Source organism: Bison bison, unplaced genomic scaffold, assembly GCF_000754665.1.
Source record: "Bison bison bison isolate TAMUID 2011002044 unplaced genomic scaffold, Bison_UMD1.0 scf7180017864089, whole genome shotgun sequence".
Lineage (NCBI taxonomy): Eukaryota > Metazoa > Chordata > Mammalia > Artiodactyla > Bovidae > Bison > Bison bison.
Genome location: NW_011494661.1, coordinates 2,881,069 through 2,903,579, shown reverse-complemented (window position 1 = coordinate 2,903,579; position 22,511 = coordinate 2,881,069). Strand labels below are relative to the sequence as shown.

Sequence of the window (22,511 nt, the reverse complement as noted above, 5' to 3'; positions counted from 1 at the left end):
TGCTTTGGGTAGGAAAAGATCTTTTAAAAAAATAATTTAACTTATTTCTGGTTCTGCTGGGTCTTTGCTGTTTTAAGGGCTTCGGTCTACCTGTAGTGAGCGGGGGCTCCTCTCTAGTTATGGTGCACAGGCTTCTCATTTCAGTGGCCACTCCTGTGGAACACGAGCTCTAGGGCTCGCAGGCTTCCATAGCTGTGGCACGTGGGCTCAGTTGTTTGGGGCTCCCAGGCTCTACAGCACACGCTCAATAGCTGTGGCACATGGGCTTAGCTTCCCCTCAGCACATGAAATCTTCCCAGATCAAAGATTGAACCTGTGTCTCCTGCATTGGCAGGTGGATTCTTTACCACTGAGCCACCAGGGAAGCCCAGGAAAAGACCTTGAAAGGACTTCCAGTCTATCCTGCAACTTCAGTCAATATCCCATATCATTCCAAGTAGATAAAAATTCATTCTATTTTGCAAATCTTCAGACGTACTGTGGCAAGCTTTGTAGGTAGCCAGCATTTAATTATTTTCTTGAAAAGAACAGCCTTTTATCTAACTAACACACAAAGCAATATTTACATTTGTTCTCAATCCATTCTCGATTTTTGAGTAAAGACATCTGCTTCCTGTAGTATTAAGAAGCCCCTGTTTAAGTATGGCATGCTTTTAGATAACTCCTGCACCTCTGGCTTGGCAGTCAGATTCTTTACCACTGTGCCACCTGGGAAGCCCTAAAAATGAAAGTGTCAGTCACTCCGTCATGTCCAACTCTTTGTGACCCCAGGGACTGTAGCCCTCCAGACTCCTCTGTCCACGGAATTTTTTAGGCAAGAATACTGGAGTGGGTAGCCATTCCATTCTCCAAGGGATCTTCTGCTCCAGGGATTGAACCCATGTCTCCTGCATTGCAAGCAGACTCTTTACCATCTGAGCCACCAGGGAAGCCCTTTTAGATGCCACCGACATATATCTCTTGTTTCCTGTATAGATATGCCTTGGTATTTTCTTTTCTAGTTAAATAGAATAGTGATTTGGGCATGGGAGTTAGGACCCTTTCATCTGAAGGCAAGCTCTATGATGGACTGGCCTGAAATGGAAACGAAGGTCAAAAAACAGCTAAAGCACTCACTCCTCTCATAGTAGAGCTAAATGCAGACAGAAAGTATTGAATCTTTAGAAATCTAAGTCGCCAAATGAGCCCAGTTTGCAGGGTGAGAACTGTGCTGCAGACCTGGAGTGATGTCAGTGAGACTGGACTTGCTAATGCTGGTGTATCCTGGTTCTGCAGGAAATTTGCTTTGGTGAATGAAATGGAGCCACTTAGATAGGTAAGTGGTTTTGTATCTACTCATCATGTTGAAGCTGAAACTCCAATCCTTTGGCCACCTGATGCGAAGAACTGACTGATTTGAAAAGACCCTGATGCTGGGAAAGATTGAAGGCAGGTGGGGAGGGGGACAACCGGGGATGAGATGCTTGGATGGCATCACCGACTCGATGGACATGAGTTTGAATGGACTCTGGGAGTTGGTGATGGACAGGGAGGCCTGGCATGCTGCAGTTCATGGGGTCGCAAAGAGTCGGACACGACTGAGCAACTGAACTGAACTGAACATCAGTTCTGAATGGTGAGTTTGGTTCCTGCATCTACTCAGTTGCATTGACCGAGGGTTTTCCAGTCCCAGCACACATGAAAACACCGAGGAATGCTGTGATTCCATTGTTGCTGTGGGCTGCGAACCTGCAGTCATCAGATTTGACTCGTGTCCACCCGTGGTATTTGCCAGTCACTGATTCAGGCAAACCACCCTGTTTTGGTTCTGGCAACATAAGCTTGCAGTCGGTCTTCCCAGTAGCTCTCTGACTTACCATGATGTAGGAGGCATTGATGTAGTCTGCGCCTTCTCCACTCAGGGATGAAATGCCAACTCTGGATCTTTCCACTGGGAACACAGAAGATTCATCATAAACAAGTAAGCTCTAGCACTATACCTCCTTTCCACCTCCTCAAATGGCAAAAAGTAGCTGCATTTTGCAAGTTCAGTGTCTTTGACTTTTTAGCTAATTTTTCTATGTATTTTGCACTCAAAGTTTGAGTCCTTGTTAAGTTACATTATCTGACATAATTAAATGAGTATATTGCTTTTGTTCCAAGATGGAAAACTATTGTTAAATTACCTACAAGGCTTCTATTAATATTATTTTAAAAGTTGGTTTTCCTTTTTCTTCCAAAGTTCAACATAGCTTACCAGGGATGATGGAAGACGTTCTGTTCTTTTCTCTGTTGCATTGCTTTAGGGCTGTAGAATAGTCACTCTGCTGTATATTTGATTGACTCAAGAGCTGAGAAAGAATGTCAAGGAAAAATATAAATCATTTCGTTTAAGCCACTCAAATATTAAACCACACACACACACACACACACACACACACACTCATACTCATATTTACACATGTGACTCAACAAAGATATTTAGCTCAGTCGTGCCTGACTCTTTGCGACCCCATGGACTGCAGCGCATCAGGCTCCTCTGTCCATGAGATTTTCCAGGCAAGGATACTGGAGTGGGTTGACATTTCCTTCTCCAGGGGATCTTCCCAACCCAGGGATCGAACCCAGGTCTCCTGCACTGAAGGCAGATTCTTTACCAACTGAGCTACAAGATATTTAACTTATTTTCCAAGAATTCCTTGAATTAAAGTTGTTTAGGGGACTCCCTGATACATTTATGTTTTATATTCTATTCCAGGAGGGATGGAAGAAGCAGGGAAAGCTTGATACCTGGTTTGACTTTGAGCATTGGGACCCTTCCTCTATGGTGTGTGCTCTCCATGTTCTCTATTTGAATCTCACACTGCAGCTGGAGATAAACTGCATCGTGTGTGTGTGTGTGTGTGTGTATACACACACATGTTGTTTAGTTGCTAAGTCGTGTCCAGCTCTTTGCGACCCCATGGACTATAGCCTGCCAGGCTCCCTCTGTCCATTGGATTTTCCAGGTAAGAATACTAGAGTGGTTGCCATTTCCTTCTCCAAGGGATCTTCCCAACCCAGGGATAAAAACCACATCTCCTGCATTGGCAGACAGATTCTTTACCACTGAGTCACCAGGGAAGCCCTTATATATGTATATAGTTTTTTATTCGTTATTTTGGGCTTCCCTAGTGTATTCGACTAAAGAGTCCACCTGCAATGTGAGAGAGAATGACAATCCACTCCAGGATTCTTACCTGGAGAATCCCCATGGACAGAGGAGCCTGGTGGGCTACAGTCCATGGGGTCGCAGAGTCAGACATGACTGAGCAACTAAGCACAGCACATTCATTATTTTAATACTTCATGACATAAATAATCTACTTGCTATTTATCTATTCTGCAATTAGTGAATGTTTGCATTATTTTCAATGTTGCTATTTCAAACTTTCTAGCAATGAATAGCCCTTGTATATTTCTTAATATGCACATATGTGAGGGTTTCTATAAAGAATTTGCAGTCATTGGTGTTAAATTTTTGACAGGCTAACAGATGAAAAGTAGTATACTGTGGTTTTGATTAGCATTTTCTTAATTATAGTGCAATGGTGAATTTTAGTTATTTCTTCTTTGATGATTGCCTTTTCATATTTATATTTCATTTTCATTAATTTGCCGGGGGTTTGATGTCTTAAATGTAAATCTACAGTCTACTAAGAAAGTTGCAAATGTCTTTGTTCTCTTTATCAAATAGACATTTATAACTGAATTACTGTTTTTCCTTAAGATTTTTGTAAATTAATTTTTATTTAAGAAGTTCTTCTCTACTTTCATGTCCTCAAAATACATTTTCCAATATTTTCTTACAGTAGTTATAAAACTATTTCCATTTTAAGAATTTAATCCATCTTGAATAATTTCAGTGTTTGAGGTGCGGTAGATACGTAATTATACTTGTTTCCACATGGAAACTGTCCCAGTATCATTTACTGATACTTACAGTCCATTCACCAATTTTTAATGTCATATCTATCACATAACAATTTCCACATGCACATGGTTCCTCTGGCTGATTTGTCTGTTTTTCAACATTGTCATTCCATAAAAGGTCTTTCACATATAGTTCAAGAAATTTCTATTCCTTATTGTTCAGTATTGCTTTGAATATTTTTGGTTCTTTACTTTTCAATGTAGATTTCAAAATCAGTATCAAACACAAAAGCCTGGCATGAGGTACATTTGTGATAGATATTTTTTGGATACATAGACATGCAATTTCATTTTAAGAAAATTTTTCATTGGATAAACATGAATAATACCTGTTTTTTATAGGACAGTGTACACACACACACACACACACACACACACACACACAAGCACACACCCCTAAATTTCCCTAGTTAGGATGCTAACAGGAAACAGTCAAATGTCTCTCTTTTTAAAATGGATTCTGTTTCATAATTGATATTTTCATTCTGATCCTGAATTACCCAGTATAAGTGATATAAATTCTTTTAGGTAATTGTGTAAGGGGTAAATCATATTTAAGTGAAAATTATGTTAGAAATGGCTAATACATATGTATTTTTTAACTTAGAGAAAAGCCATCTTAGCACATCCTGTTAATGCTTTATATTTCTTTCTTATCTGTTTCTGGAAGCTGGACTGTGCACTTTTCTTCCTTGAATTGTTTATTAACTACTCAGATAAGTTTAGCTGAATAAACATGTATGTCTCCCTCTCTTCAGGTTTTAAGTTCAGGTTCTAAACCTAACCTGTCCCTTACTCCTCCCAGAGCCCAAAAGATGCTGAATGAGAAGGCAGAAAGTCAGGGAATTCGTAATGACTATATCTTCTATGTTGTAAGCTGGAGAAAAGAAAGAGAAAGAACTTCAATCTCAAGGTTTGTTAACTCTCCTGGGTTTTTCCAGGGCTTCCTGAATTCTTCCAAGATACTCCTTCAGAAACTGGCCCTGCTTCTCTAGCAACCCAGGGAAGTAAGAGGTTGGTATAGGAATAAAAACTAAGATCATGGCGCTGGTCCCATCACTTCATGGAAAATAGATGGGGAAACAATGGAAACAGTAACAGACTTTATTTTCTTGGGCTCCAATATCACTGCAGGTATGAAATTAAAAGATGCTTACTCCTTGGAAGAAAAGCTATGACAAATCTAGACAGTATATTAAAAGGCAGAGGCACCACTTTGCAGACAATGATTTGATTAGTCAAAGCTATGGTTTTTCCAAAAGTCATGTATGAATGTGAGAGTTGGACCATAAGGAAGACTGAGCGCCAAAGAAGTGATGCTTTCGAACTGTGGTGGTAGAGGAGACTTTTGAGAGTCCCTTGGGCAGCAAGGAGATCAAAACAGTCAACCCTAAAGGAAATCAACCCTGAATATTCATTGGAAGGACTGATGCTGAAGCTGAAACTCCAATCCTTTGGCCACCTGAAGTGAAGAGCTGACTCATTTGAAAAGACCCTGATGCTGGGAAAGATTGAAGGCAAGAGGAGAAGGGGATGACAGAGGATGAGATAGTTGATGGCATCACCGACTCAATGGACATGAGTTTGAGCAAACTTTGGGAGACAGTAAAGGATAGGGAAGCCTGGCATGCTGCAGTCCATGGGGTCGCAAAGAGTCGGACATGACTGAGTGACTGAACAACAACAACAGGAATAATAGACAACAAAACAACATAGCCTTCGTTCCTTTGGAAAGCCACAATTCTTCTGATCTCCCTATCTCCACCAGCAGGTCTGATAACAACTGCTTTCTGAATTCTTCGCTCACTGGTTTCTGGAAGTCAGACAGCTAAGTTAAGTTGTGGGAGGTAGAATGTTGAACAAAGCATGCTCCCCTTGTGTAGCTGACTGCCTTGTGACAGGGTGGGAGGCAGAAACTGGGGTTGAAGAAGCTATTCTTAAGGGGTGGCCTATTCTAGTCCAAGGCTTCAAGTGAGATAGGTTCTTCCAGGGAGCAGCACAGACAGCCGGAGCCGCAGCACTCGTGGTTAAGTGGTCTGGTTTTCTTAAAGTGAGAAGAGCACTTAGACTGTCTGTGTTAGAAGTTCTGCCTGTTCCTCCTGCTCTGCTCTGCGCCCTCTGTTTCCTGGACCACGCCTGCATTTCTAGGGTTTCTGGGAACTTAACCTCTTGCGACTCTAAGGTTCTCATTGAAATTCACCAAGTGGCTTTGTGGCCGGTTGTAAAGAACACAGTGTAGCCACTGGACCAACAGAGTACCGAGCCTGTCCACACGGCCTTGTCCACTCAAATGAGGAGATGCGGGAACATGCCAACCCATGGTGACACCCGAGAGAGGGACTCTGAAGAGAACTCACCTTGAATTGTTTCTCTAGCTTTGTTTTGCCAGTTGGTCCAGGAATGAGGAGCCCGTTAACATAGGCATGGATGTGGCTGTCTGGGACCTCAGTTTCTTTACTGAGTATGGCCTCGACCAGCGCGTCATGAATGAAGACATACTGTTCCTGGCAAAACAATGACAAACAGGAACATCACTATAGGCTCTCCCTACACGTGAAAAGTTCTTGGAAGTGTTAGTCATTCAGTTGTGTTTGACTCTTCGCAACCCCATGGACTGTAGACTACCAGCCTTTGCTGTCCATGGGATTCTCCAAGCAAGAATGCTGGAGTGGGTAACCATTCCCTTCTCCAGGAGATCTTCCTGACCCAGGGATGGAGCCCAATCTCCTGTACTGCAGGCAGATTCTTTATCATCTGAGCCACCAGTGTCTCAGCACAAAACTAGTATTTTCCTGGAACTTCCCTGGTGTTCCAGACCCACTGGGGTCTGCACTCCCAATGCAGAGGGCCTGGGTTCAATCCTTGATCAGGGAACTAGATCCCACGTGTGGCAACTAAGAGTTTGAGGGCCGTCACTGAGATACCCCATGCCACAATTAAAACCCAGTGCATAAAAAGCAAATTAAATTTTTTTTTGGAAGTAGTATCTTTCATTGACAGACAAAAGAGTTTTACAAAATGGAAGGGAGAACTCACAGAGGTTGCTTACTAGTCCTGGCAGGAAGTCAGATGGAGGAAAAGGAGTAATACAGAAAGAACACAACTGTTTCCACTCTCATCTCTTTATTTCACGTGCATTGACATTTAGAGAAGGAGACCACTGGAAGATTTTGGGAGGCAAAGCAATGTCTTCTCTGGCCATCCTTCATAACTGAGACCCTCTTCCACATTTTGCACTGACCTCTGTTTCTGATGGGTCTTTCCCTTCTGTCCATTCCCGTTCTCCTTTTAGCCAGTCAAATGTAATTCGGCAGAATCATTATACATTTTTAAGTTATCTTCTATTTCATGGATGGGACTCTTCCCTGGTCTTATCTAACTAGAATGTCATCTCCTTGATGGATTGAAGTTTGATTGGTTTCAAAGCCATTCAGTCATAGGTTTCTTATTGTTTTCAAGCTGCCATCCATAGTTTTCAATTTAAATCCATTTTTATTTAGAAATAGTGGAAATAAAATACAGGCATGGAGACTTTGTCCTGTGTCACATATGGGCAAATGAAATGGGCTTAAAAAAGAATTTAATTTGAGCATGCATGTGTGCTAAGTTGCTTCAGTTGTATCTGACTCTTTGCAACCCTCCAGACTATACCCCACCTGGCTCCTCCGTCCATGGGATTCTCCAGGCAAGAATACCAGAGTGAGTTGCTATTTCCTCCTTCAGGGGATCTTCCCAACCCAGGGATCAAACCTGACTCTCTTATGTCTCCTGCATTAAAGCCCTAATTTGAGCATAATTCATATTATTTAAATAGGAGAATGAATCTATTTGCTCACTACACACAGGAAAAAGATATGCTGAAACCCTAACCTCCTAGTACCTCAGAATGTGACCTTATTTGTAAACAGAGATGATGCAGATGTCATTAGTTAAATGAGGTAGGCTGACATCCTTATAAGAAAGGGGAAATTTGGACACAGACACAGGGGGAAGACAGCCGTGTGAAGATACAGGCAGAGACTGGAGTTAGGCTGCTAAATCCAGGGAAATATGAGACTATCAGAAACTTGGAGAGACATGGAAGGATCCTTCCCTAGAGGACATGGAGGGAGCATGGCCCTGCTGCCCACACCTTGATTTTGGACTTCTATCCTCCAGAACTAGGAGATGATACATTTCTGTTGTTTTAAGCCACCCAGTTCATAGCACTTTATCAAGGGGTGCCCCATGGGACTAACGAATCTGGTAATACAAACTCTGGCCTATCCAGCATTTAGGGACATTTCCAATCCTTAGATAAATTAAATTATAAATTAAATTATCCTCCTTATCATACCTCAGTTTGCACCAAGTAATTTCTTTGTGAACGAATGTGTTTTAAAAAACCAAATACGTTGACGGTTCCTTCATGTTGAATCTGCTGCAGCATGCTGTCTAGCACAATGTACGTGCCCGTTCTTCCAACTCCAGCACTGAGGAGCACACAAAGAAAGAGCTGGTTCAACGTCAAGTATAAAGTACATTTGACGATCGGTCACAACTGGCTGTCTTGTAAATTAATTTCCTTTTCCAAGCCACTTAGTAGGTAATTTAGCAGTCCCCGAAGTAAGCAGCTTAAGAGTTAAGCAGAATGCTTCAAATAACAAAGTTTTCTTTTTTGCCGACAGGTCAAACTCCAAAGCAATCTGATCATTTCTGTTGGAGACTTTTTATGTTCAATAATTACAGTTATTATTCAGCTTATATGATACAATGAAAATATTATGTATCAGAGCCTAGCAAACAGACATTTAATTTGAGAAAAATGAAAACATCAGCTTCTCCAAACTCTGAAAAGACAAGGTCTCCAGGTCGGTACTGTCAGGTAAACAGGTTTGTAAAGGTTTCTGCATTAATGGGAAGAAAGCGTTTGTGAAGGCTTTCAGCTGAAAATATCATTTCCCTGAGATGGTGAGGAATAAAGCATAACTTCAGTCATTTCTAAAGGGCCATTATCTACCGACTTCTTCAAAGCCTCTAGCAGAGGGACAGAATTCAGAGACACGGATTCCTTTCAAACGCTCTGACGAGTAGGAAGTACTAGAGTGAAGAATTAGCAGCTGCTCTCAAAATGCTCTGGGCCTCCTCCATTCACCAGGAAACAATCTCTGACCTTCGGAGCTATTTTTCTTGCATCTTCCTGTTTCCCTCAACTTCCAGGCTCAGATAAAAAACCTGAAGATAGATCTCTCAAACTTTGTCTGAGCCTAACTCCGGAAACAGGTAATTAGAATGTGTGAGATACACTGCATATCAAAGGAAAACACTTGTTTCTGTAAAAATACAGATGCTGCTTTGACAAAAGTGCTCCACGTAGAAGCGAATTAGATTTTTGTGGTTGGCACTCAGTAAACATTAACTGCTATTTTTGTTTTAATTGAAAGATATTAAATTAAATCCTCTAATCCATTTTTCTCTTTCTTTGAAATATCATTATTTCTATTAATCCATCCTGTCTTGGAAGTACCTGGGCTTTCAATAGGCTCAGGGTATTCAGAGTATTAGAAAGAACTCAGGAATATGAGTTTTGACCCCAAACTGTTTAAAAACAAATTAAAAGTATTTTGCTGAATTCCTCACATTTTGTGGGCTTTGATTTTTCTAATATAAACCTGGCTTATGAAGTCTACAATAGACTATTAACTCCCAGGAACATGGGTTGCATTTCAAGGATTTTTATCTCACACTATATTGTAATAAATGTTTGTTTAATTACAAGACATTGTTCTGCCTGCTTCACACCTTTCATAAGTTGAAATCCAATTAAACAATCAAATAGAATAATATACATCATAGAAATAACTGGTGCTTTGAAATATTCAGGAATCCAATTCTGAATCTGGCATACTCACTTCCTAGGGACCAATATTTCATGCCCCTCCCTTTGTGAAATCATTTCCATTTTGGCAAAACCTTTGTTCCACTGATTCCCTTTTTATTAGCATAAGCAATTCTATGGGTTTACAACCCGGCGCTGAAACTCACCTGCAGTGGACAACAACAGGCCCTACTGCGTGGCGCTTGGCATGCGAGGCCTTTCTCACAAAGGTTAGCACTGGCAGCGAGTACTCAGGCACTCCCATGTCAGGCCACTGAGTGTAGTGGTACTGGGTAACCACGCGCCCACTGGGTCTTCCTTTCTGGGAACCCTAAAAGAGACCAGACAGCTAATCAGCTAGTTACAGGAACACACACAAATGGGGTCCTTAAACATCAACTTAGGATTCAGAGCTTGATGCTGGTGGTTCATGCTGCTGCTGCTGCTGCTAAGTCACGTCTTAGTCACGACTCTGTGCGACCCCATAGACGGCACCCCAACAGGCTCCTCTGTCCCTGGGATTCTCCAGGCAAGAATACTGGAGTGGGTTGCCATTTCCTTCTCCAATGCATGAAAGTGAAAAGTGAAAGTGAAGTCGCTCAGTCATTTCTGACTCTTAGCGACTCCATGGACTGTAGCCTACCAGGCTCCTCCGTCCATGGGATTCTCCAGGCAAGAGTATTGGAGTGGACTGCCATTGCCTTCTCCATCTGGTGGTTCATAACAAAGCTCAAAAGAGTACATTGTCATTTGTGATGGTTAATTTCACATATCAACTTGGTTAGGCAATGGTGGTCACTAGCTTGGTCAAACCAGTCACACCAAATGTTACCATCAAGGTATTTTTTAAGATATGATTGACATCTAAACCAGTAAGAGTTCCAGTAAAGTGGGTGAGGCTCGGAAATATCAGTTAAAGAACTCGAGAGCAAAGACTGAGGTTTCCTGAAAAAGAAGGTATTCTCAAGACTGCAATGTAGAAATTTTGCCTGAATTTCTAGCTTGGAATAAATTCTTAAAAACAAAACAAAACAAAACAAAAACCTCTCTCTCTAAATACATATATATTTATATAAGCATACACATATATGTTTTTCTAAGGAACCCTGACTTATAACTTGCTCTTTTTCTTTTCCTCCTTCTCAGTTTCCACTATTTTAGTTGGATGTGCAGTTATCAAATGGCACAAGAACTGTTGTTCGTGTTTCACTGAAATTATTGGCACTACAAAGAATGTGGTGCCAAAGCCACATCTGGGATTAAGAGGTTTGGAAGACATCTTTGGGATGGAGCTGTAGCTGTGATAAGAACAGTTTTCTTTTTTGACTGTGCTGGGTCTTCTCATTGAGGTGGCTTCTCTTGTGGAGCATGCACCCCAGGCTCGTGGGCTCAGTAGCTGCAGTGCGGGAGCTTAGTTGCCCCACGACATGTAGGATCTCAGTTCCCTGGCCAGGGTTCCTACCCACATCCGTTGTATTAGAAGATGGATTCTTAACCACTGGACCACCAGGGAAGTCCCAATTAAGAACTCTCAGTGCCTTTACTTATGTGTATTTTTACTCTGTTTTGGTTATACCACTTGTTCCCTTTAAACAAGATGGTATGATGGACGGAGATGTGTAATTCAATTGATGGTATCCATCATGTGTGGACTCACCTTTTTGATCTTTGTGTTTCTTAGAGTAAAATTCCTCACAGTATAATAAGCAAGCACTTGAATACTCTTTTGAGTGACCAGAAAGTTCCCATACTCTTCACTCCCATCCACAGGCCAGTACTGGTCACACTTTCTCTGTGAAAGAGAAAGGAAAAATGCTATTTTCATATTTCAAATGCTTAGTCTAAGTCACCCCTGAAATCAGTAAAGATCTGATACCATGACACCCTTATTCTTCTAAACAATTTCTTTCCTTTCTCAGTGACTGTGTATTAGTTGTAGAGAAGAGAAAGGAGAGAGCTATGGGGCTGAAAGACCTGAGATGATGGATCCAAACTCCTCCTTCTTTAGGATGAGAAAAGTGAGGCCAGATGTCCTGAGTCACTGTGAAGCCAGGACTAGAATCCGGCTCCTGTGAATTAAAATCTACTTCACTCTGCATAGCTTTTCAATGAACCTTATTTGCTTTTTCTCATGGAATGAAGAATGCATTTATATAACCCATAGCTTAATATATAATGAAGATTTTGACCTCTGTTTCCCTTTTATTTATTTATTTTAAATGTATTTATTCTTCATTGGAGGATAACTGTTTTAAAATATTTTTGTTGGTTTCTGCCATGCATCAATGTGAATCAGCCATAGGCATACACATGTCCCCTCCCTTTTGAACCTCCCTCCCACCTCCCACCCCATCCTACCCTCCTAGGTAATCACAGAGCACCCGGTTGAGCTCCCTGCATCATACAGCAAATTCCCACTGGCTGTCAATTTTACATATGGTAATGTATATGTTTCAATGCTACCATTTCTCTTTAGCTGTTTTATCTACTAGAAAGAAATCCTGATGAGCTTTCCTAACTTTTGCTGCTTCCTAACGCTGACTCTATCACAAGCAACTTAAAGCACTTCCAATCGCTCTCTTGGGGAGGGAATAAGAGATAACCTACATACCCTTCCTTTCTCCACAAGGTTCGTTATCATGACAATAACTTCCACATTATGCTCCCATATCATTCTCCAGAAATCTTCGGCCGTGGATTTCAGTGGGCCTTGGGCAGCAATGTAAGCTTTTGGTCTGTTGTAGCCCTGAAGAGACAAATGACAAATATTTCTCACTAACACATTTGTATGCCATTTTTACCTGTTCAGTTTCTAAGATCAGCACAGTTTTGCTATCAAAGAAAACCATTAAAAAATACTTTAAAGCCAGAAAAAATGTACTAGCACAGCAAAGACAACAATTCTTCTTTAACTATGATATATATATATACATAGTCTTTGCATCGACACAACCATTGTTCTCTGCACCTCCAGTCTTAGTGCATTTAATCCAAGTCTGTTTACTGTGCTTAATACCTGGTCCTTAATTGTGCAGCTTTGAAATGTGTTTGAGGCATTAGGGCTCAGTTGTCTGTAATCAGGAAACCTTTGGTGTTTTCTCCTTATGGTAGACCTGAGCAATGCTAATCATTCACAACTATCTTCACTTATTACCTGCTGTTGGCCAAGTTTACAAACATTAACCCTAACCCATAATTTACATGCAAAATGGAAGAATCATTCTTAATTTGGGGATAAGCAAGCTGAAGCTCAAAAGAGTTAAGTGGCTTTCCAAGCTTTCAGTTAGCCAACGGCAGAGTTGCAATTCAGAGCCAGTTCCAACTCCAAAGCCCATATTCAGTCTGACGTACACACTCACAGACATGGAAGCCTGAAGTGACTGCCTAAAACAAACCCACTGGATACTTATATTTGGCGCTCACTTCTTTGAATTAGGGAGCTTCCCTGGGGGGTCAGATGGTAAAAGGGTCTGCTTGCAACTCGGAAGACCCAGGTTTGATCCCTGGGTAGGAAAGATTCCCTTGAAAAGGAAACGGCAACCCACTCCAGTACTCTTGCCTGGAAAATTCCATGGATGGAGGGGCCTCATAGGCTATAGCTCATGGGGTCACAAAGAATCGGAACGGACTGAGCAACTTCACTTTCACTTTCTTTCTTTGAATTAACTGCTCTTTCTTTGAATTAACTATTTCTTTCTTTGAATTAACCTGAAGGCAGCTAGACTGTAAGGTCAGTGTCAGGAAAATAACCGAGTTCCATTGGCATTCAACTGACCACCGGGAAACAGCAGGAAGTGAGTCAGTGGTCTACAGCCCCTGGAGATCGCCAGTAAGTTTCACAAAGCTGGGTATCCTGATACACGCCCAAGGTTATAAAGGCTGGTTACTGGTATAGTAATCACATGTTTGCCTTTTAGCCAATTCTTCTGTGGGAACTTTGCAGTCAAAACTTATTGATTATCTGCTATCTACATAATTTTTCACTAGGAACTATGGGATGGAAATGCCAAACAAGCATTGATCCTACACCTTTTAATTTAAGGAGTTACAAACTTATCAGAATACATACATCCTACCTTGCATGTACATTCTCAGCCCAAATTCCCTCTCTCACCTAGGAAATAAACCAGAGCTTGAGTGCCATTCAATCTGAAAACCTTTAGCCATGGGATCTCTTACTCCTGATTTGTATTTTTTATCTTTCACATAATATATGTTAAGCACTATTATGTGTACAATACTCCGGTATAATATATTCACAATCTAATATGATTTTCATAAATTTTATTTTAAATATGCTTACATCAACATAATTGGCATTGATGTAATCAGTCAGTTTGCCATCCTTCTCAGCAAGTTGTGCGAGTTTAACCCTACTATGATCATCTGTAATAGAAAAAGAAAATATTTCACTACATCATGAACTGCTTTTCAGCATAAAGGTCATTTACATTTACATGATCATTTATCAAATACAATTAAAACCAGTGCAAACATCATTTACTTTAGTTGGCTTCTGGAAGATACAAAGATGACAAAAATATAGATAAATATAGATGACAACAAAAACCATTTCTTTCAGGAAGGTTTCCAATACAGAAGGTGGGAATGGACATATACACAAAGAAGAATGTTTGGGTGTCAAGAGAGAAGTGCAGAGTCCTAGGGGAACACTGGTTTGGGATGAAAATAAACCTTTTCATAGAGGTTGACTCCTAAAGTTGGCATTTTAGATGGGCTTCTAAAGGTAGATACTGGGGCTGTGAACACTGCAGAGCCAGTGAAGGGGAGAGAACAAGCTAAGGAAGGATGGTAGCATGCATGCTTTGAAAAGGAGGCTGACAGAGTAAAAGAAAGTAGAGAAGGAAGCAGGAGGGCTCCAGGGAGTTTCTGTGATTAGTTACAGCAGGCAGCTCTTTCAAGGGAAGACCTCAAAGAGGAACTACTGCAAAGGGAGGCAGGAGAACAACTGGCCAAGAATGAAGGGCATGGATCCTGCACTGTCAGTGAAGATGGCATGAAGACCATGGTAACTTGTACATAGTTCAGTCACTCAGTCGTGTCTGACTCTTTGCCACCCCATGCACTGCACCACGCCAGGCCTCTCTGTCTACCACCAACTCCCGGAGATTACCCAAACTCATGTCCATTGAGTCCGTGATGCCATCCAACCATCTCATCCTCTGTCGTCCCCTTCTCCTCCTGACCTCAATCTTTCCCAGCATCAGGGTCTTTTCCAATGAGTCAGCTCTTTGCATCAGGTGACCAAAGTACTGGAGTTTCAGCTTCAACATCAGTCCTTCCAATGAACACCCAGGACTGAACTCCTTTAGGATGGACTGATTGGATCTCCTTGCACTCCAAGGGACTCTCAAGAGTCTTCTCCAACACCACAGTTCAAAAACATCAATTCTTCAGTGCTCAGCTTTCTTCACAGTCCAACTCTCACATCCATACACGACCACTGGAAAAACAATAGCCTTGACTAGACGGACCTTTGTTGGCAAAGAAATGTCTCTGCTTTTGAATATGCTATCTAGGTTGGTCATAACTTTCCTTCCAAGGAGTAAGTGTCTTTTAATTTCATGGCTACAATCACCATCTGCAGTGATTTTGGAGCCCCCGAAAATAAAGTCAGCCACTGTTTCCGCTGTTTCCCCATCTATTTCCCATGAAGTGATGGGACCAGATGCCATGATCTTCGTTTTCTGAATGTTGAGCTTTATGTCAACTTTTTCACTCCCCTCTTTCACTTTCATCAAGAGGCTCTTAGTTCTTCTTCACTTTCTGCCATAAGGGTGGTGTCATCTGCATATCTGAGGTTATTGATATTTCTCCCGGCAATCTTGATTTCAGCTTGTGCTTCCTCCAGCCCAGCATTTCTCATAGTTATATATAGTGCATGGTCATAATTAAATGTGTTGAAATGAGGAGTTCTGGAATAACTTCAGTTCTACAGAGAAGCTATGTTTGGAGGAACTGCTTAATAAGAAAGCAAAGCATCACTAGAAGGACACTTGGTGGTTTCCCTGGGCAGATTAGTTTTTTCAAGGATGAAGAAATGAATACAGAACAAATGAGATATTCTGGAATAGTAATACTTTGGTGATATTGGCAGCTCACAAAGATGTAGGAAATGTACACAGAAATAGATGTGTGGCCATGGAAAGATGGCTTCAATGCCACGCTGACCTATTTTTGTATTTTGGTGCTGAAGGGTCTTACTGGGTAAACTTTCTGTTTTTTTTCTTCATCTGTAAAGTAGAAATGTTATTACCTATCTTGCCAGGTTCTTTCAAGGATGAAATGAAATAACAGATTTATTTATTTAATTCACTTAAAATATTTTTTAAATTAATTTTTTTCTTTTTTTAAATATAAATTTATTTATTTTAATTGGAGGTTAATTACTTTACAATATTGTATTGGTTTTGCCATACATTGACATGAATCCGCCAAGGGTATACACGTGTTCCCCATCCTGAACCCCCCTCCCACCTCCCTCCCCATACCATCCCTCTGGGTCATCCCAGTGCACCAGCCCTGAGCACCCTGTCTTATGCATAGAACCTGGACTGGTGATTCGTTTCATATATGATATTATACATGTTTCAATGCCATTCTCCCAAATCATCCCACCCTCTCCTTCTCCCACAGAGTCCAAAAGACTGTTCTGTACATCTGTGTCTCTTTTGCTGTCTCGCATACAGGGTTATCATTACCATCTTTCTAAATTCCATATATATGCGTTAGTATACTGTATTGGTGTTTTTCTTTCTGGCTTACTTCACTCTGTATAATAGGCTCCAGTTTCACCCACCTCATTAGAACTGATTCAAATATATTCTTTTTAATGGCTGAGTAGTACTCCATTGTGTATATGTACCACAGCTTTCTTACCCATTCATCTGCTGATGGACATCTAGGTTGCTTCCTAAAATTAATTTTTATTGGAGTATGATTTATTGGAGTTGATTTACAGTGTTTTGTTAGTTTCTGCTATATAGCAAAGTGAGTCAGTTGAAATAACAGATTTACAGTGCCAGGCATATAGTAGGTGTTCAACAAATGTTAATCTCCATCCCCTTCTTAATTACTGGTAGGGATTTTCTATTTGGGCTTCCCTGGGGCTCAGTGGTAAAGAATCTGCCTGCAATGAAGAAGTCATGGGTTCTATCCCTGGGTTGAGAAGATCCCCTGGAGGAGGGTATGGCAACCCACTCCAGTATTCTTGCCTGGAGAATCCCATGGACACAGGAGCCTGGTGGATGAAAGTCCATAGGGTCACAAAGCATTGAACACAAGTGAAGCAACTTAGCATGCACCCATGCATTTTCTATTTAGCTTGTAGAGGGAATGGTCTAACAACCACTTCACTCTAAGAAGCAATTGAATACAGCTGAGCTTTTACATGTAGTAAGACAGTTGCTTCCACTGAGGAGGCCAAACATGAAGCAGAATCTTCTATCAAAATTGAAAAATTGGTGTAAACCTTGTAGGGAAAAAAACCAACATCTATGCAAACTACTTAGCAGTGTGATCATAAAAGTTTCTATTCCAGAAACTAGGATGGAACCAGAATTTAAACAACCATGCTGTAACACCATGTTCACACAAATCTAGGAAGACTTACTGAATATGTAAGAAAGGAAGTAAGTTGAAGTTTTGGGGAAGAATGAAGATGGATTTCAAGAGATGAGGGGGATGTAAAGGAAAATAAAAGGGAACAGATGTAAATAAGACATGCTGTAAGAAGATGGAAGAAACATGATAATTGCATAGGAAAATAAATAGGTATACTTGCCCTAAAGAAAAGAGCCAGACACCTATTCAGGGAGGAGAAAAAAACAATAAAAGGAGAGAAGAAATAAAAAGAAAGAATCCAACTAACCTTTTATCAGCCCCCAGGGAGAATGGCAAGAGAGGAACAGAAATGTTAGGGAAAAAAAAAAGAGTCTAAATAAAATCCCTTTTGGTTAGTAAATTCACATAAAGGGGATCTCAAGTGAAAATAGAACTACGAATACAAACAATGACAGAAAACATAAGAACAAATTTACAGGCTATGAGGTCTGAAGAAAGGACTGGATTAAAACATGAGTTTATTTTGTTCAAAAGAAACAGATGTCATTAATTGCATTTAAGCTGGAGTAGTTAAACAATATGTATTATCTAACACAAGTCTCATGTCCTGATACAAAGGTCCTGAAACAGATTCACTGAGGTTCACTGTCAGAGAACTTCAGGACACTGAATTAAAAGCACTGCAATGATAAGGTCAGAGTTGAGTGAAGGATATACTTACAGGCAACAATATTTATGTATCGGTTCTTGTGCTTATTGTCGGGGTGATTGGAGCTGTCTGCTGTGATACCTAAATCAACAGTACAGCTCTGCACCTCCTGTAAAGAAATTGCATGGGTAACATTTTAATACACATCCTTTCAAACAAAGTGCCTTAAAATACACTAAGGAAGACAACAAACAAAACAATCTATCAAAAAAAATTTTTACATGTTATATCAACTATTTCTTGGCTATAAGAAAATGCAGTGAAATAATGCCTTACCTGGTAAAACTCTTTCAGTGTCTAATGAGGGAATGAATGCCAAAAAAGTAAAGAAATCAAATTCCACAGCACACGACAAATGAGAAAAAAAAGTGTTCATATTAGGTTTACAATGGAAAACCATGATCATGCAATAAATACATTTGTCAAATACTAACACAACAGAATGTTTCAAACAGTTGCATGCAAATCAAAATTTCTAACAGTTCGGAACCTTAAAATCATGTAAAAGGAAAAAAAGCACTTTTAAAAGGGGACAGTGGTATAATAACATGATGAATTTTTAAAATGTTGATGAGAAAAACCACATATTTGATGACACATTTTGACATATGAGTCAGATTTGCTAATATTCAAATACAATTGTATTTGATCATGATAGAATTAATTGAAACTGAATTAGTGATACTTTTTTTGTTGTTGATTTTGAGTAATTTTAAGACTAAACAGCATCCTTAATTAGGTGGTTTGTAACAGATTTAGAGTTGTCAACACATTAGACATCTCCTAAAGTTTTTTATCATATATATTATGTCTTTGGAAATAAAATTTAAATAGTATAACTTTCTACATACTTAATTAGTAGACTTCTTATTAATTAAAATTAAACCTCAATGAGTTGAGAAAAATTATTCCTGCCATTTAGCTTTTAAAAAGAATTAAAATCCTTCTAAGGTATATCTTCTATCTAAATATATTAGTTTGGAATTTTCAATTATTTAGTACACATTAAGATAATAACATGAAAGCCTTATAATTTTTGAGAAAATATACAATCTAAATATAAATCTGATTCATTGGCAAAATGGCTCAGCCCTTTACTAAATAAGCATCCCAAGGCCTCTTGTGCAGCAAGTCATTCTGATTCTAAATTTAAAAACAATTTAATATATGACCCACTTAAAAGGTAAAGAATTATTAATTATTAAGCTACTTATTAAGTTAATAAAAAGCTTTCTTCAATCAATGAGTTAGGAGCAATGGAATTAAGAATACACTTTTTGAGTAAAAGTGTAAGGTTATTTTATTAATTTAATCATCATGAACTGCCTAATACTATTTAAAATGATTTATGATTTTATAATTATGAAAACTGTGTATCTACTTTTGTATTTATGCTATCAGCAACTTTTACAATAAATTGTCTATTTTTCCTTATGGATTTTAACATCTTGAATGTTAGACCCATCCTTAACATATTCTTCTTTTTGCAACTAGGATTTTGTTTGATCGATGCCTGATAGTTTCTGTAAATTCATATTGCACCACCTAGTAACCTCTGTTATGTTAGAAAAAAATAATTTGATGTTTTAAAAATATAATTCTTCATATTATTCCATTTTATTTAGTAGTCACCTCATAGTACTTTCTTATTCAATACAGCTATGACTTAGATTTCTTTTAAGATTAAATTAGCTGGCTTTTCTGTTTTTAATTTAGTGAAAACATATATTTAATTTATCTTTCCTTTGGTATTTTAAAGCTTTCTAGTCTCTGTCATTTTCCTTCCATAACTATGCTCTTGGGGATCTGATTCACGGGAATAAGTTGCGGGGTGTATTAGGTACTGTGGTATAGCCTCTGATCAGGGTCAGATCTCAAAGGGCTTCAAAGAGGGACGTCGATTGAGTACTTGGAGAGGCTGAGGTTGGGCTGGGGAGCCCCTGATTTCTAGAATGGAAAGGACAAGAGTGTTAGATTTCAATCCCAGCCCTGCTATTTGCTTGAATGCTCAATTGTGACTCCTTGTGACCCCATGGACTGCAGCCTGCAGGTCTCCTTTGTCCATGGTATTTCCCAGCCAAGAATACTGGAATGGATCGCCATTTCTTTTTCTAGGCTATCTTCCTGACCAACAGATAGAACCTATATTTCCTGCATCTCCTTTTTTTTTGCCTTTTCATACTGTTCATGGGGTTCTCAAGGCAAAAAGACAGGACACTGAAAGATGAACTTCCCAGGTCGATAGGTGCCCAATATGCTACTGGAGATCAGTGGCGAAATAACTCCAGAAAGAATGAAGGGATGGAGCCAAAGCAAAAACAATACACAGTTGTGGATGTGACTGGTGATGGAAGCAAGGTTCGATGCTGTAAAGAGCAATACTGCATAGGAACCTGGAATGTTAGGTCCATGAATCAAGACATATTGGAAGTGATCAAATAGGAGATGGCAAGAGTGAACATCAACATTCTAGGAATCAGTGAACTAAAATGGACTGGAATAGATGAATTTAACTCAGATGACCATTGTATCTACTACTGTGAGCAAGAATCACTTAGAAGAAATGGAGTAGCCATCATAGTCAACAAAAGAGTCCAATATGCAGTACTTGGATGCAATCTCAAAAACAACAGGATGATCTCTGTTTGTTTCCAAGGCAAACCATTCAATATCATGGTAATCCAAGTCTATGCCCTGAGCAGTAATGCTGAAGAAGCTGAACGGTTCTATGAAGACCTACAACACGTTTTAGAACTAACACCCAAAAGAGATGTCCTTTTCATTATAGGGGACTGGAATGAAAAAGTAGGAAGTCAAGAAACACCTGAAGTAACAGGCAAATCTGGCCTTGGAATATGGAATGAAGCAGGGCAAAGGCTAATAGAGTTTTGCCAAGAGAACGCACTGGTCATAGCAAACACCCTCTTCCAACAACACAAGACAAGACTCTACATATGGACATCACCAGATGGTCAACACTCAAATCGGATTGATTATATTCTTTGCAGCCAAAGATGGACAAGCTCTATACAGTCAGCAAAAACAAGACTGGGCGCTGACTGTAGCTCAGATCATGAACTCCTTATTGCCAAATTCAGACTTAAATTGAATAAAGTGGGGAAAACCACTAGACCATTCAGGTATGACCTAAATCAAACCCCTTATGATTATACAGTGTAGGTGAGAAATAGATTTAAGGGACTAGATCTGATAGACAGAGTGCCTGATGAACTATGGAATGAGGTTCGTGACATTGTTCAGGAGACAGGGATCAAGACCATTCCTAAGAAAAAGAAAGGCAAAATGGCTGTCAGAGGGGGCCTTATAAATAGCTGTGAAAAGAAGATAAGTGAAAAGCAAAGGAGAAAAGGAAAGCTATAAGCATCTGAATGTAGAGTTCCAAAGAATAGCAAGGAGAGATAAAAAAGCCTTCAGTGATCAGTGCAAAGAAATAGAGGAAAACAATAGAATGGGAAAAACTAGAGATCTCTTCAAGAAAATTAGAGATACCAAGGGAACATTCATGCAAAGATGGGCTCGATAAAGGACAGAAATAGTATGGACCTAACAGAAGCAGAAGATATTAAGAAGAAGTGGCAAGAACATATAGAACTGTACAAAAAAGATCTTCATGACCCAGATAATCACGATTGTGTGATCACTCACCTAGAGGCAGACATCCTGGAATGTGAAGTCACGTGGGCCTTAGGAAGCATCATTACAAACAAAGCTAGTGGAGGTGATGGAATTCCAGTTGAGCTATTTCAAATTCTCAAAGATGATGCTGTGAAAGTGCTGCACTCAATACACCAGCAAATCTGGAAAACTCAGCAGTGGTCACAGGACTGGAAAAGGTGAGTTTTCATTCCAATCCCTAAGAAAGGCAATGCCAAAGAACGCTCAAACTACCGCACAATTGCATTCATCTCACATGCTAGTACGGAGAAGGCAATGGCAACTCACTCCAGTACTTTTGCCTGGAGAATCCCACGGATGGAGGAGCCTGGTAAGCTGCCGTCTATGGGGTCACACAGAGTCGGACATGACTGATGCAACTTAGCAGCAGCATCCACACATGCTAGTAAAGAAATGCTCAAAATTCTCCAAATCAGGCTTCAGCAATATGTGAACTGTGAACTTCCAGATGTTTAAGCTGGTTTTAGAAAAGGCAGAGGAACCAGAGATCAAATGCCAACATCTGCTGGATCATCGAAAAAGCAAGAGAGTTCCAGAAAAACTTCTATTTCTGTTTTATTGACTATGCCAAAGCCTTTGACTGTGTGGATCACAATAAACTGTGGATAATTCTGAAAGAGATGGGACCAGACCACCTGAGCTGCCTCTTGAGAAACCTATATGCAGGTGACAGAAGCAACAGTTAGAACTGGATATGGAACAATAGACTGGTTC

General features: G+C 39.9%; 1 protein-coding gene across 3 annotated transcripts in view; it reads right to left on the bottom strand.

Moving 5' to 3' along the window:
- The window catches only part of PTPRZ1 (protein tyrosine phosphatase, receptor-type, Z polypeptide 1), a 212,740-nt gene that overhangs the window by 6,893 nt on the left and 183,336 nt on the right, over positions 1 to 22,511 (bottom strand). For 2 of the 3 annotated variants that reach the window (XM_010838070.1, XM_010838071.1), the window contains 10 exons: positions 18,378 to 18,398; positions 18,114 to 18,210; positions 14,112 to 14,194; positions 12,420 to 12,554; positions 11,466 to 11,600; positions 9,976 to 10,139; positions 8,288 to 8,423; positions 6,309 to 6,455; positions 2,237 to 2,330; positions 1,857 to 1,930 (listed from right to left, as the gene is read on the bottom strand). In XM_010838070.1, the coding sequence (XP_010836372.1) occupies positions 1,857 to 1,930; positions 2,237 to 2,330; positions 6,309 to 6,455; positions 8,288 to 8,423; positions 9,976 to 10,139; positions 11,466 to 11,600; positions 12,420 to 12,554; positions 14,112 to 14,194; positions 18,114 to 18,210; positions 18,378 to 18,398 (1,086 nt within the window). The remainder of the gene's footprint in view (positions 1 to 1,856; positions 1,931 to 2,236; positions 2,331 to 6,308; positions 6,456 to 8,287; positions 8,424 to 9,975; positions 10,140 to 11,465; positions 11,601 to 12,419; positions 12,555 to 14,111; positions 14,195 to 18,113; positions 18,211 to 18,377; positions 18,399 to 22,511) is intronic. The other variant, XM_010838072.1, reaches the window with a different exon arrangement.